The 15,593-nt window shown below is 43.5% G+C and overlaps 1 protein-coding gene across 1 annotated transcript in view; it reads left to right on the top strand.

Moving 5' to 3' along the window:
• Positions 1-15,593, top strand: part of RDH13 (retinol dehydrogenase 13) — a 122,389-nt gene that overhangs the window by 48,760 nt on the left and 58,036 nt on the right. Inside the window, exon 2 of the mRNA XM_086927417.1 lies at positions 8,201-8,319. Within this exon, the coding sequence (XP_086783543.1) occupies positions 8,201-8,319 (119 nt within the window). The remainder of the gene's footprint in view (positions 1-8,200; positions 8,320-15,593) is intronic.

The raw sequence follows: 15,593 nt of genomic DNA, 5'->3' as shown, positions 1-15,593 counted from the left end.
GAAGTGATTAGGATTACAGAATTGGGCACTGACCATGTTGAGTGGGTTGTTTACAATTTGTTAGAGACTATCAAAACACCCTGAAGCAGCACGCCTGTTGGGCACTAGCCTAAAGAGGATATCTCGAATCACATGCCTTGGATCCCATCATCTGCTGACAATATTTCTATTTAAGGCTGTAGAAAAAGGAGTATTAAAAGGGCAAGCCATCGCTAGGGTGCATGGTAAATACTACTTGCTGTCAATGACCCTGTACTGTTCCACTCACAGAAGAGCTGAGCCAAATTCAGGCCTTTCAGTGTGCACAATGTTTTCTGGGTAGTTCCAGAGCATATACATACAAGATAGGGATAGAAAGTCAGGTGCTGAGGTCTATAGGGCTCCACTGTCTAGTCTCTTTATTCCCAAATTCAGGCCTAGGTTTGAGCCACAGCCATGGAGTGTGTACAGTGTAAAAGGGACAATGGTGACAGCGGTGAAAGAAAATATGAGCATCATCCAAAACATTTCACACTTCAAACAGATTTCTGAATAAGCAGCACTCCCATGGCTGACCCAGTGTCTTGCCGATCTTCAATCCGTTAAGAGTCACCAGTCGCAATGGACTAAGGAGGTGTGCATAGCATTACTTCACATTCAGAGTTAGTTTATTCTGAAACTGTCACCATACACCCTACAAATAAAATATGCATGCATGAGTAGGGAAGTGCACATGTAGATTTAAAGCCATTGCTGTGTGTACCTGAGTCTATTTTCAATGTACCCCCAGCCGACATAACATGTAGGATCAAGGTGGATTGGTAGAGTTAGCTGTCAGTAAAGAATTAATAAGTGTTTGGAGGAACTGACTGGTTATGGCTATGGAAGCTGTCAGGTAGGCTCGTGTTCCTCCCAGTGGTGTCTTAGTTCGGTTCCACGTGTTTTTCTTGTCTACGCAGATCTGGTGGCCGTTAAGGTAATTGCAGCATTGGAGGATAAGTAACAATGAGGTTACAAGGCATTACAATACAACATAGTCACCCCTGGGTAGTTAGAACTATTTTTCCATAGGAAATTCATTTTGTTGGTAGTAACTTTAGAACCGCTTGACAAATCTTCCCAAAACATTCACAAAAACAAAATTATCCACTTAATCTGCTTTCTGGAAATCTCTGGGTGATCTGTCAAGCGGGGGCCAAGAAAAAGGGGGAGGGGTTCCAAAACACATTTTCTCCATGCAATTTTCTATAGGGAAATTGAACAGTGATGGCACATAATGGCTGAACGGAATTACACCAAAAATGGTAGAACGCTAGATCTAGGTCCAGAAAGTGTGCTTGTTGACATTTGGTGTAAATCTGTTCAGTAGTTTTTGCAAAATTAAGTTTCAAAACATTTATGATTATATCACACCGTGGAGGATCCACTGAGCCGATAGATCAAAAGATAAGATTGGCTGCCACCAAATCAACAAAGTTTTTTTATACTCCATTTCCTAACTATAACGTCCCTGTAACCTTTGATTTTATCAGTGAATTTCTAAGATTTTTTAAATGCTAATTCCTAACTATAACATCTCTGTAACTTTTATTTTTTTCAGTGAATTTCTATGTTTATTTTAAGTAGTACTTGCATTTACAGAGTGGTGGAGAAAGGGGACAGGGCCTCTCACTAGGTCTCAGGAATTCCGCTGTGTAGGACTTACAAGAGGTACCAGGAGAGATTCTTTGCCCCCAAGGCCCCTCGGGAGTAAAGTGACTTCATCCTCCAACCAGTATTGCGGTAGGGGCCGGGTTTCCTGGGTAGGCCTTTTAGCTATCCCGTTGTGCAGGACTTCTCGCCCGAAGTATGTCCTTGGGGGGGCCAACTACCCCTCCTGTCACCCCCAATAAGTCCCACACAGCAGGATTGCTGAGACCTGATAGGAGGCCGCCCCCTTTCTCCACCACTCTGCAAACTCGCCTCCTGGTGCACTGCTAGTAGGGGAATAAAGTACTTTTGGCTATTTCAACATCTATGTGGCACCCCTGGCCAGTATCATGCGTTTATATGGCTTCATTCCGGTGTCTTACGCCGACGACACTCAGCTCCTCTTCCCTTTCAAATCCCTTACCACCGAGATTAAGAACTCTTTTTCCCAGGGTATGAAGGCTGTGGCACATTGGATGTCATCCAATTGCCTTCAGTGCAATGTCTGGAAGACCGAAGTAATGCTGTTCGGAGAGGCTAAACTCCTGTGGACCCCGGACTGGTGGCCACAAGACCTTGGACCAGTTCCAGAACCTAAACAGGTTGTAAAAAACCTAGGAATCCGATTGGATCAGGAGCTCTCACTGAAACAGCATAGCAATTACGTTGTGGGTTCATGCTTCCACGTAATTGGCCTTCTACGAAAAGTGTTCCCACTACTCCCTGACTCAGTCAGAAAAACATTAGTGCAGGCTCTTGTCTTAAGCCGTATAGATTATTGCAATGGGTTGTTTCTGTCTGCTAACGAAGGAGTTCTGGCAAAACTCCAAGTGGTTCAGAACACTGCAGCTCGGCTGGTCCTAAACGCCCCTCCCCGAACTCCTTTCAAACCACTGCTGGCGAAACTTAATTGGCTGCCTGTTAAACAGAGAACCAAATTCAAAGCATGCTGCATAATTCATAAAAGCCTTAATGGATTCGGCCCTGCATATCTAGTAAACAAATTCACTCCCTATATTCCCACACGCTCCCTCAGGTCCAGTGACCAAGGCCTACTATGTGTCCCCCGGGCAAAGAAGGTTAGACACAGTGGCAGGGCTTTGTCTGTGGCTGGGCCCTCTTTATGGAACAGTCTCCCCAGAGCTCTCAGACAACGCTCAGAACATTTATCATTTAGGAAACAACTTAAAACTTTTTTGTTCCAATTTTAGCATACATTCTACCTGGTTTTCCTCCCCCTTTGTTGTTGTGGCTGCCAAAGGTGCAGAGATACTCTTCCGGGAGTCGAATTTAGCGCAATACAAACCCGCAAATAAATAAATTGAGGGTCCTTAGGGGCCATCTAGCCCTCCTGTTACCTCCAGTAAGACCCACACTGCTGGATCGTGGAAAGGTTGTGAGAGTCCACGCCCCCTTTCTCCACCACTCTGCAAGCACGCCTCCTAGAGCACTGTTGCTTTGGGAAGAAGTGCACTTTAGTCCTGAGGCCCTCAAGAGGCAAGAGGACCTCACCCCCCACCAGCAGTGCGCCGAGAGGCGCATTTACAGAATGGTGGAGAAAGGGGGCATGGCCTCCGACCACCTCTCAGCAATCCCACTGTGTGGGGCTTACTCTAGGTAACAGAAGGTTTTGTTGTCCCCTAAGGACCCTAAACCGCCAAGGGGACTTCATCCTCCAACTAGCAATGCACCAGGAGGTGGCATTTGCAGAGGTGTGGATAAAGGTTCTATGATGTGGAATGTGATGTTGTGGTGGTCCGTCCAGTCACAAAGGACAATCGATTCCAGTTGAGTTGAAATGGGATTAGAGATGATTAGGTCCAGCATCGAATATAAGACTGGGGTGGGGCTGTCACAGATTTGAATTAGGTTGAGGTCCACTGGGAAGGTGTAGAGTCTATTTGCAGCCGGTTTGTTTGGGACATTCCAATGTAGTTTGAAGTCTCCGCTGTAGATTAGATAGTTTATGTAATTTGTTCTACAAAAGCGAGGTTGTCTCCTGGCAGATGGTAAAAGGCGTGCAGGTTGCATAAAGGTCTGTGTTTGCTGGTGATGTCTATGCAAAGATATTCACAGGAGGAGAGAACTGCGGTGGGTGACTGTTATGCTATAAGACAATAAGCTCTGTCTTGTCTAATAATGTTGTGGGCAGGAGGAACTAGGATGTCTAGGACAAGACCCAGAGAATCCTTTAGCTAAGTTTGTGTAAGGAGTAGGTCAAATTCCTGAACTAGGATGAGGTCAGCGATGCCCATTGCATGTTTCACAGCTGATCTACAGTTGAGAAGCATGCATTTCACATGAGTTTTGAAGTCAGTGGAAGTAGTCTGTATGATGTGAACTTGCTTAAGGTCGGAAGTATTTATAGCATTAGACTTATCTCTGGGTACTCTATATGGGTTCAGCGAAATAGTTTGTTTAAGACCCTGCTTGTCTGGCTTGCCTTTGTGTGTGGAATTGTATGCTAGGAGGAGGGAGTGACTGTCAGCGGCTGTTAGATAATAAGCATTCTAGAGTTTGGGTAGGGGAGTGGTTCTCCAACTCCAGAATGGAGATGTCGAGTTAGGATTGATCCTTTTAGCTGAAGGAAGGGATGACAGCTTAGAGTGGTAGTCAGGAGCTTGAGTAAGTCTGATCATCCAGACGACCTGTTACACGACAAGTCACTAGCTGCCTCTGAGGTGATGTTTATGAATGTTTGTAAGTCAGCCTTAAGTTTTTGAAGGTCCCGAGTGATTGCCTCAAGTCTGGATGTGGGACAGGGGCGGTGATAAGTAGCTGAGGAATGGATCTGAGGACAAGGTGGAGACGGGATGGTAAAGATACCCGTGTTAGGGTACTGCTGGCCTGGTAGGACCAGAGGAGGGGAGGTTGAGTTGGAGGGTTGGTTAATCTTAGGCGGCTGGGAAGTTAAGATCTGAATCTCTGTAAGTACTCGGGACAGAGTAGTACTGATGTTGTTTGGGATTGAGGGTTCAGGCTTCAAGGTAGTCAATATTTGATCCAGTGGAAGTGTCGTAGGCAAGTTAATTGCGTGTAAGCCGAGACATTAAACGATTTAGGGTAGAGTCGGAGTGTCTAAGAAAGATCCATTGCTATGTATGTCTGTGCCCCCTGCTTTCATGGCGTGGTGGTAGTGCTGTCTGAATTTTCGTGTCATAGTGGGAGAATCAGACCCCCCCGAAAGTGATGGCGCAGTGGGAATATATGTGTTACTCATGGTGGAGGAGTAATGGGGGGAAGGGGTGTAGTGCTTAAGAGGTTGGGGGTGCAAGGAGACTGCTTTGGGATACTGTGGAATAGGTGAAGAGCTAGAACACCTAGTTGATTTGTCAAGGTCATTGTTAGTCAAGGAATTCTTGATGACGGAGAAAATGTCATCAAAACCCCCTATATTACGGAGGCTTGTATGAAGATGGCCCCGTAGTTATATATTGAGATGCTTGCAGCCGCTCAGTATGTGGGTGTAGGGGCTACCAAGAGTCATGGTAATTTCTTAGAGGAAGTGACTCGGAGTAGTGAGTAAAGTGCTTTCCTCCACTGCGCTCTTCTTTTAGTGCAGATCAGATTGCTTATTGTAGTTCCTTTTTTCACACAGAAGTATGGGTCATGGTTTGGGGTTTCTGAATATGATTCAAGTAATCTTGTGTTTGAGGGATTTGGATACATTTTTGATAGTTCCGGTGGGTATTTAATTATGAAACTATTGTGTTCCCCCGGCTCAAGCTTGGTGTCCGGTATGCTCTGTGAGCTAGTAGCCATGTTTGAGTTTGACGCTGGAGAGGGGAAGGTTAAGACAGCTCACTGGGAATGAGGAGATTATGTGGGGATAAGCTATACGCCTCTCGCCTGATATAATTTTAATGGGTGAGCAGACTCCTTAGATGTTGGTTTGGACCCCAGTAAAGAAATAAAGATCATTGTATTTACAGAGCCAAACTTAGGTAGGAGAGGATGTGTCTTAGTTCAGTGAGGGTAAAATGTCGAAGTGAAGATCTCATTCAATATTACTAGTTAGAGCAGAAAGCCAAGGCAATTATAAAAAAACTAATCTGTTAGCGCATTTGATGGATGTATGTCCTTACTACGCATGCTTTTATAACGCATGCCTTTACCACATAACTTTTACAACGCAAGTCGTTACAACGACTTGCGTTGGGGAGCGCTGGATAGTGAATAGTTTAATTTACTATTCCAACTCCAGTCCCCGTGGATAGTAGGGAAGGTTTTGGATAGTAAATTAAACCATTCCCAATCCTACAGCGCCCCCCAGCGCAAGTCGTAACGACTTGCGTTGTAAAAGTTGCGTGGTAAAGGTAGTGCGTGGTAAAAGTTGCGTTGTAAACGCTGTTCCCCGCATTTGACAGCAGTGCTCTTGCTGAGATGAAAGTATCGAGTTTCTCGTTACTTCAAAGTGTGTGCAAAACGATAACTGGAGTAGAAAAAGATAGTAACCATAGCAGGTACAAGATGCTGCCACATTATCGCAATAGACGAAGGTGTGTGATGCAGTCCTTCTTTAGTTTCCAGTGAAAGGGGATAGTTACCATTTTGTAGCTGGCCCACATGTAGTGAACGGGAGATTGAGACCCCAAAATGGAGGGTTGAGACTAGGCTCCCTCAAAGACTGCACAGGGCTAATCCCATCACCAAGTAGTCAGGGATCAAGCACTCAGGCCGTGAGAAGCAGTCCTTCTCCGCACCCAACAACACCACAGGCTCACCCGATATTGAGTCTGCTGAGACTGGCAGACCACTGCTCAGGGTCTATCCTAGGGAATGTACTAGCCTAGGGAGAGACCGGGTCGAGACAACAGTTTGGCCTGTGAATTAAATCACGAGGCACTGTGCGGAAAGTGGCACTGCTGGTTACCGAATCGGGTGGAGGACGCCTGGCCCTCCTTACCTACCTTAACACAGTGTGCCTCATCCGCAAGATGACGGGCTCCCTCCCACAAAGGGGAGACAGCTGATATGCCCAGGTATAAACTGTGAGATGCAGTGCGTGATCCGGCATAATCGCAGATGTTTTCGTACTCTCACCTGTGTAACCGTCCGCCCGCTCGACCATTAGACAGCGAAGTCAGGAAGAAACCAGATTAACTGCAGACCACATCCAGTTTAGCTGCAGACCGCATCAGTGATAGTGCGCAGCTTGCGAGCGCAGCGTTCAGCCATCAGGGCACAGTGCAATCCGGCGACACTGATGGAAAACAGTGTCTCAGAGTCACAGTTGTAGGGCACCAGACTCAGGCTCTAGCTCAAACTCTGAGTGTTATGTCGGCAAGAATGCTGGCTGCTTTACAGATGTTTATTCATAGAAAAGGCATCGTTGCCTTGGGCTGAGATTATGATCTGGCTGCCTTTGTTTGTATGCTACAGATAGCTGTGTTGCATATGGACGAAAATAACAAACACGTTTGCACAACGTACGTGTAGACCTTGCACATAGTGCCACTGCAATACGATAGTGCTCTTGCGAAATTACTTGTGTAAGCAAGGTCAGTCTTTCTAGGAAACAAACCCAAAGTGTCACAAATGCAAATGTGTGTCAAAAGTAGATAAGGCAAGTGAAGGCAACTTTAGAAAAGCCTAGTGCTCATGTAAAATGGCATCAAGTTGGTTCAATAAACATTGAAAACGTCTCTCTGTGTACTCGTTGTATATTTTTCTGAGCAAGAGAGAGCACAAGTGTATGAGTGAAATGTTGTAGATCTGTCCCCACGATTCCTGAGGGGACATGGTTGTCATGTTCAGTAGTTGCCAGAACCATTTAGTCCGTCTATGGTAAGGGGACTTGTGATGGCACTGCGAGCTAACTGGTCTAAAGGATACATATCCTACGGGGTTGCAGGGCATCAGTCTGCAACCTAAACCAGGCCATTGTCTAATCAGAGCACCTTTCATCTTGGCCTTGTTTCTTGAGCAACTGTTACTTTTGCTGTTTATTGTAATCACTCTGGCAAACTCAAGCCCGAGTGGAGGCTCAGTCATCCAGGTGAAGCAAAGGATCACCCACATTACTACGTTTTATGATGTATATAAATATTCCTAATAAAACATTCCCTTTCAGAATTCCTAATCGCTCTGAATGACATGCATGCAGGGCTTTGGTCAACGGAGTGCATATGTCAATGATTTTACATTCTAGTACAGACATCATCTTTGGATCAGGTTACGTTTATGTTTTTACCATCGATAGACAGATAGTGGAAGAATCTGCTTATTGTGTATGGCTTGTCTTCATGATTATGAAAATAAATGGATTCGTAAAACTGTATATGCCCACATATCCGATTCAGGCGGGAGACTGCCAATTTTGTAGGCCATAAAATACTTTATGTTAGCAGTCACCTGTCTGAAATTATTTCTGCTTCAATAAAGGTCTGTGGGGAAAATACAGCCCTCTATTTTCTTCAAAACCTTCCTATGTCTCATTTCAAACTGTTGACATGTATGTAAAACACATAGTAAGTAAGAAAAGTGTCACCATCTGTAAGCAAGAGGAATAATTTGTATCTCTGTTTTTTAGGGACTATATAGGTGGTGGCGCATGTACCAGCAAGGCAGAGATTAAAGGCAAGACTGTAATTATAACTGGTGCAAATACTGGTATTGGTAAAGAAACCGCCTTGGAGTTAGCTAAACGAGGTAAATGTGTGTGTTATTTGTGTTTGTCTCTATCAGAAGCCACAAGTTTCTGGAAATTATCATTCTGTCTGTGTGTAGTATTTACAAATTCTATCTGTGTTGTAAATACAAAGCCAACTGTGGGACTTATTGCAAGATATGTAAGATACAACCTCAACAAGATTAAAAGAAAATACAGTTGTAAGTTGAAAAATTAACTAAAGCAGTAGTTCTTCACCTTTCGACTTCTGTAGACCCCTCTCTTAATCATTATTGGAATCTAGAGACTCCACAGTATTGGAATGTGGGGACCCCAGCCTAACCAATTGTGATGATTTGAGCCACAAAACAGTGCACAAAAATACATAAAGAAACATTCATCAACCAAAAACAAAAAAATATTAAATATTTTAATAAATTACAAAATAAATATAAAAATAATCAAATTGTTAAGTTTGATGAAAAGGTTGGAGCTTTTCTAAATGTAATTGAGGCCACCCATTGTCCATACCATACTCTGTTAGGGGCACTTGCTCTCCTCTCACGAACCAATGTGAGGATGCAACTTAATTTTTAACTCCCAATTTCAAATTCCTTCACATTTACAGAACATTAAAAACATTTCTCTTTAAATTTTCCTTCATTTTTTATATACACTTTATTAATCTGTTAATATCATTTTATTTTCTAAGCAGTCGTGGACGCCCTGAGTAGACCTCACGGACCCCCAGGGGTACCCAGACCACATGTTAAGAACCACTGACGTAAAGCATTACAAATAGCTTTGCAAAATAGCAGTGTATGCTTTAGTCTAGTGGAAAACGAAAATGACCTTGATAATATTTACAGGTTTTTTTGTGACCAATTACTTACTCTATTATCTTACCCACTACCATCCAAGTTTAACTTCACAAAGTCTTCAAGATTAGTTGTGCTATAAATACCCAGGTATTTGATAACTGATATGGAAAATAGTGTTTGAGAATGAGCAGAGCACCTCAAACTTACTGCTGTTTACAGTATATCTGGAAAGACATTCAAAATCAAGGCTTAATTTATCCAGCATTCTAAAGACTAAAAAACATTAGTGGTATAAATCAATTAATTTCATCATACAGAGCAAATTCCCCGTCCCATCTTTTATAGCAAGAGGGTACTATAGGCCAGATGTGCAAAGCATCTTTATGACTTCAGACACTAAGATTCAGAATTTGTTGCCGCAAAGCAGCTTTTGTGTATTTACCAGTTCCATGTTAGGAGTCTGTAAACTTTTAACATCATCTACAATGGGATTGGTACCCTATACGTATTTTGAAGGGGAATGTAATGGGGTCCCTTCAAAATGCTAAATTGGTACGAAACGTGGCAATGTTTTTCAACCATAATCCGATTGGCAAATGTTGAAAAGTTACAGACTTCCGAGTTGCGGTGGTAACCCATTATTAAAAGGAAATGGATCCCGCTGAGACCCTTTCCCCTTTGTATATGTAGAAAAAACGTTGTTGAATGGCAGGCAGCAGGCCTGCGAATCACAGCCAACTCTCAAGCTATAACAAAATAAACTTTTATTTTTAACACCCCGCCTTTTCCTTAATGGAATAAGGGCTGCGTTATTTTATTTATTTATTTATTTATTTTATTTTATAGTTTTATAGAGCGTGTACCAGACCCGTGAGGGTATCGGAGCGCTTTACAGTATTAAGGGTGGTGTACAGAGCGAAGGGAAGGTAGGGATCAATAGGGTAAAAAAAGGGATACATAATGCAAGGAAACAAGTAGTCAAAGTCCCAGCTACATGTGGGAAGGAAATTAAAACAGGTAGATACATTGTGCAGGAAAGTACATAGTCTCAACTCTTGGGGAATACCCAGGAGTGCAGGAATGGGTATCGTTCATAGAAGGATAATAATGTAACATGTTCAATAGGCGAGGTATTTACCCATTAAGAAGGTTTTTGTCTCATTCCTAAAATTTGTCAAGGACGGAAGTCTTATGATGGCGGCTGGGAGAGAGTTCCAAATCCTTGGCGCAGCCCCAGTGAAGGCCCGGTTGTAGGTTTTCTTTTTCCGGAAGCGTGCAGGTTGCAGCAGTAGGTCTTTGGCTGAACGGGAGTTACTGGGTCCACCTGATACCACGAGGTTTTGTGCCAGAAATGCAGGGGAGTTGTTATAAAGAGCTTTGTGAGTAATGCAGGCCAGTTTAATTTGGATTCTGGCCTCTAAAAGGAAGCCAGTTCAGCGCTTTGAGGTGGGAAGAGATGTGATTGAATTTCTTTGAGCTGGTTAGTAGTCTGGCAGCGGTGTTGAGGCAGGCTTTCAATGGGGCCAGAGATTTTTTGAGTAGCCCTGCAAGAGTAGAGCATCCATATTCTAATCTAGAAATGACTAGTGCCTGTACTTCCGTTTTAAGGTCGGACACATCGAGGAAGGGTTTCAGGTTTCTTAGGTAGTTCAGGTGGAATCTAGCCGTTTTGGCCATCAAGTTTATATGGCCTCTCATGTTCGGGCTGCCGTCCAGGGTTATTCCAAGGGATTTCGCCGAGTTAACAATGGTAGGAGGGCAGTTTAGTGCTAAGATGGTCTTGATCCATCTCTGGATGTCTGGATTGGGTTTGGGTGGGGAGAGCAAAAGGAATTCAGTTTTATTTGCGTTGAGTTTAAGCTGGTTGGCGGTGAGTCAGTGGACTGTTAGCTTCAAGGCCTCATTCAGGGAGAAAATGTCCTCAGGGGAAGAGATTTTTATGTAAATTTGAGTATCGTCGGCGTACATATGGTAGAAGATACTAGCGGCACGTAGAACCTCAGTGAGACGTTCAAGGTAAAGGTTGAAGAGGGTAGGTGAGAGGGTTGATCCTTGGGAATTCCACGGGGAGGAGCAGGAGACCACAGAGATCCTAACAAAGGTCTCGCACTACAAGAACGACCCTATAGCCTGTCTGGATGTTACCTGTCAACCAGCGGCCACCCGCCCTTCATTTACAATGATCTTCTAAGGGGGCCAGGATCTATACTCGTTCTCGTTTTCACACACTACTGCGGCCAATTTGGGATACTACAAACAGATACCCTTCCTGGAACGTTACCTTTACACTATCCAGGGGGCCAGGATCTACACTTGTTCTCGCTCTTTATGCACTATTGTGGCCAACTTGGGATACCTCAACCGGATACCCCTCCTGGAAACGTTATCTTTATACTATCCAGGCACTTTGGGGCCACATCACCTATACCAATCCTTCAGCATTAGCCGTGCAAGTGCGATCACGCTTTGGACCATTGAAGTTGAACGATCATTTTGTGTATGCCCTGACGAAATTCCCAAGGCACGAAAGGGAATGAAACGCGTTGGCTGTGCCTTTGTATTTTAAAAAGAAAATAAAGAACACATTAAAGAAAGAACAGAAGAGTCACAAAAACTATGAACTTTTTGTATTGTTGACTTCACTGAGTGCACCTCTCAAATTTTCTTGTACTTCGCTTACTGTTGGTGTAATGTTCCCTCTAGCTGTGTGGCCCAATAGCCAGGATCCATCACTACATGTGTGCCAGTAAACGAGGAAACACAAATGCAGTGCTAGCTACATCCAGATGCACACTGTTCTACTCAATGACCAGCTAAAGAGTGTTTACAGAGGAGTTCTGAAGCACAGACATTCACCTGATCAAAGCTGTATGACTTTCCCAAAATGCCTAAGCAGAAGTTTCTCTCTGTGTACTGATCAGATAAAGTGCATGTGGTGTATGGAATTTTTGTTATAGGTTCCCAAAGATGCTGTTTAGCGCACGGAGTTTCCTTTGCCTACTTAAGACTGTTCACAAGAGTTGTGTTATATGTAACACAGCGCGGTTTCTTCACCGGAATCGATTTGGGGCCAGATGTACGACATGCAAAATAGCGCCTCGCAAATTGTGACTTATTTGCGACTCGCAATTTGACTGGTGCTATTTGCCATGTACAACAGTGTGTTTAACACTGTTTGTAATTCCCAATGTGGTCGCAAATTGCGACGCCCATGAGTTTCTCTCAATTTGCGAGCCCATTGGGAATGACAGGCCCTCCCAGGGATGCTGGCCTTCTGGGCTCAGCACACCACCAAGTCTGGGACTGCTTTTAAATAATGCAGTTGGTTTTTTTTTTTTTTTTTTTTTTAAATGGAGCCCATTTTCCTTAAAGGAAAACAGGATGCATTTAAAAATTAAATTGAAACATTTTCGTTTCATTTTTTAAGAGCCGGTAGTGGTCTCTGGAACCATTGCCTGTGACCGCAATTACGGTTGCTAAACATTCACACATGGGGTTGCGTTCTCTTTTAGGAAGGGAATGCCCCTTTCTAATAGCGACTCGCAATTCCTAAATAACGACATAGCCCTTTCACATTTTGTATGCTCAAAGGGTCGCAAACCCGTTTGCTCATGCAAAATAGGGCCGTACATTTAATACTGCAAGCCCTGTATGATTTTTTTTGTTTACAGTTAGAACACTTTCTAGACATTAAACCGACATATTGCACACAGCTAAATTGCTACCTTTAACCGCAGAGGCAGCCTGTGAACTTTGAAAATGGCAGAGCATAAACTTTGTCTGTGTGTTTGACTGCCTTTACAAAGGAACGCAAGCTTCTCCCTGTGAAGATTGTGCAAAAACAGGCCATTTGGAAATTTTACAGCAAAATCTTCACATAAATTGGATAAAAATCCCCCAAACTAAGCATGAGTCGAAGTGTCACTCAATCAGCTTTAAGTGTTTTTTATAAATGCAGTGTTTGAACCATCAGTTTACCAGTTTTAGAAAATACAGACATTTCTTTATGAAATTCAACATTTTGATTTTGGCTCAATAATGTCAATTCTCTCAAACAAAAGCTTGTCTTTTCCAAGAAAAAACATTCTGACCCCCAAGCATCACCGTGGCATTTTCACCATGCACATTCGTATACTGCTATCGCACATGGGCATAGTCTGTCTTTCATGTTTGTGCATCAACATTAAAAGTACAAGCAAGGTTTATATTATGGCAATTTTCTCTATTTGCCTCAATATGGCAACGTTGTCTTCTGGCGTGAATATGGCAATTTTCTCTACTCTTCATAATATGGCAATTTTCTCCACAGTCAGGAATAGCAAGAATTGATGTTAAGAGTGGGCACTTTGTCAAGGATGGGCCGCTCCAATCTCAGGGATAGTATGGAAGCAAACATGCATCTGCTTTTACCTGTTATACAGGTATAGCCAGCATGTCCCCAAAACAATTGTCACTGATGGGCATTTATGTGAAGGTTATCAAGAATGCCCACAAATATGTCACTGATGGATGCCAGGATATCAGGTTTATCCATCATGCCTAGCTGATGATATTATGTTGGAGAAGTGTGGCTCACTGGTTAGAGGAGGCAGACCTGGAAGCAGAGGTCAGCCCGGGACCAGGGTTCAATTCCCGGCTCGGCGGGGTCTTGAGTCCTAAAATGTCCATGGACTCGACAATTCTCGCTCCGGTGCCTACTCGATTCACGGGTTCACACTCTGCGACTCGGGGCAATAGCTTGCTTAATCTCCACAACGGCCCCTCGCGGCGGGATGCCTGGCTTTCACCTTGCGGATACCCTGCCGGGGTTATCTCACAGGAGAATACCAGGACGGGTTCCCTAAGCAAGCGCTTAGAAACCGGTTGGTGATTTGCGCTATATAAATTCCTGTACATTTACATTTACATTTACCCTGCACATGTACCAAACGGAGCTTAGGGTGATTTGTGTCTTTTCTGTGTTTTGTTTTCATAGATGTTCTTAGACTTCATGATTATCGGCTCATGTCCACTGATGAAGGACACTAAATGCATTGGGGCACAAGTACAAGACTTTACATGACATAGGATCCTATTAACTTTTTTCTTGCATGATTGATTTACTGGTAAAAAGGGAACAATTTGTCAACACACCAGTGTGTGGCTGTAGACCAGGAGCCACATATCAATATTTATCTGTATTGTATAATTAATTCAGGTGATTCTAGGCTGAAAGCATCCTGTTTTGTCTGTGCGGCCAAGCTGCTCCACAACGTTGTAGACCCTCAACAAAAAAAAGAGTAACTATTTATTCAGGTACTCTCGGAGAACACAACCGAAAAGATGCCTAACGCCCAACCGAACTGGCCACCTCATCACTCACACAAGTGCATTTACACTCACTCATCAGGGCAAGACAGGGTTTTTATTTCACTGGGCATTTCCCCAGTGGATTGAAACCCTTGGAGACCGGTTTTGAAAGCGCTGAGCCAATTCTAGTGCCTCCGTCACTTTCCCCAGGTACCTGAGGTTAACTGAAGCAGGCATGGGGAGGCTTCAATAAAGGGAGGGAGGCAGAAAGTGCTCATAGAGGCAAAGAGAGAGGACAGAAAGGGAGAGAGGGAAAATGGATAGATGAGTGGGTGGATGGATGGAATTAGCACAAGGAGTTGAAGGGAGTATGGTTGGTTTAAGCGCTTTTGGCAGGGCTGCCTTTGGTTTCCTAGTCCGACCTTGTCAGACATTTAGCATTCTGCTCCTGTCAACCTTCCTATTCCTCACTATTTGCCTACAGAGCGGATACTATTTGCCTACAGAGTGGATGACCCCACCTCTGCCTGTTACAATTTAGGAAAAGGTGGAGCCAGAAGCAGAGACCATGGTCTTGCTTCGGGCTCCAGCCAGCATACCAGAATTCAAGCCTAAAGTGAGATCAAAATTGTCTGCCCTGGAGATGAAGCACTTCCATTGGAATCAGTAGAGCTGAATAGTTTGTCAGAACGTTGGTGCAATACATAGCTGGCAGGGAGATTTGGAAATGAATAGGAAGAGGTGTGGAGTAAAATGGAGACAGGTATAGCAAAATTTGCGAGCATTAATGGGGTCTTCTCAGTATGCTTTTATATTGACTGGTCATCAACACCACAAAAGTCCCTATATTCTAGAAGGAAGGGGCCAAAAACCTTAACCCTGGACCAAGTGTCAGTGCTACAACAAAATATCAGAGGCGCGGTTGTTCTGCAATAGCTACTAATTCCAATTTACACAAATCTAGCACTCTGGTTTACAATATATTCATCACATATAGTATCAAACTCAAGATTCAACACCCATATAAGAAAAGATAGTTAAAAACATTTTATTTAGTTCATAGATTGATCAATATACATAAAAACCTCTATGTTAGGACAACTGCCTATTGATACCTCCCCGAGTGGGTTCAATCTTATTTCTAAACTTAAAAACTATAGTTTATAGTAGAAATAAGACTTTAACCCACTCTTATTTAACTTCCC

The sequence above is a fragment of the Lissotriton vulgaris genome, chromosome 6 (assembly GCF_964263255.1).
Source record: "Lissotriton vulgaris chromosome 6, aLisVul1.2, whole genome shotgun sequence".
Classification (NCBI taxonomy): Eukaryota; Metazoa; Chordata; class Amphibia; order Caudata; family Salamandridae; genus Lissotriton; species Lissotriton vulgaris.
The sequence above is the reverse complement of the archived record's forward strand: the minus strand, read 5'-3'. Positions and strand labels throughout refer to the sequence as shown.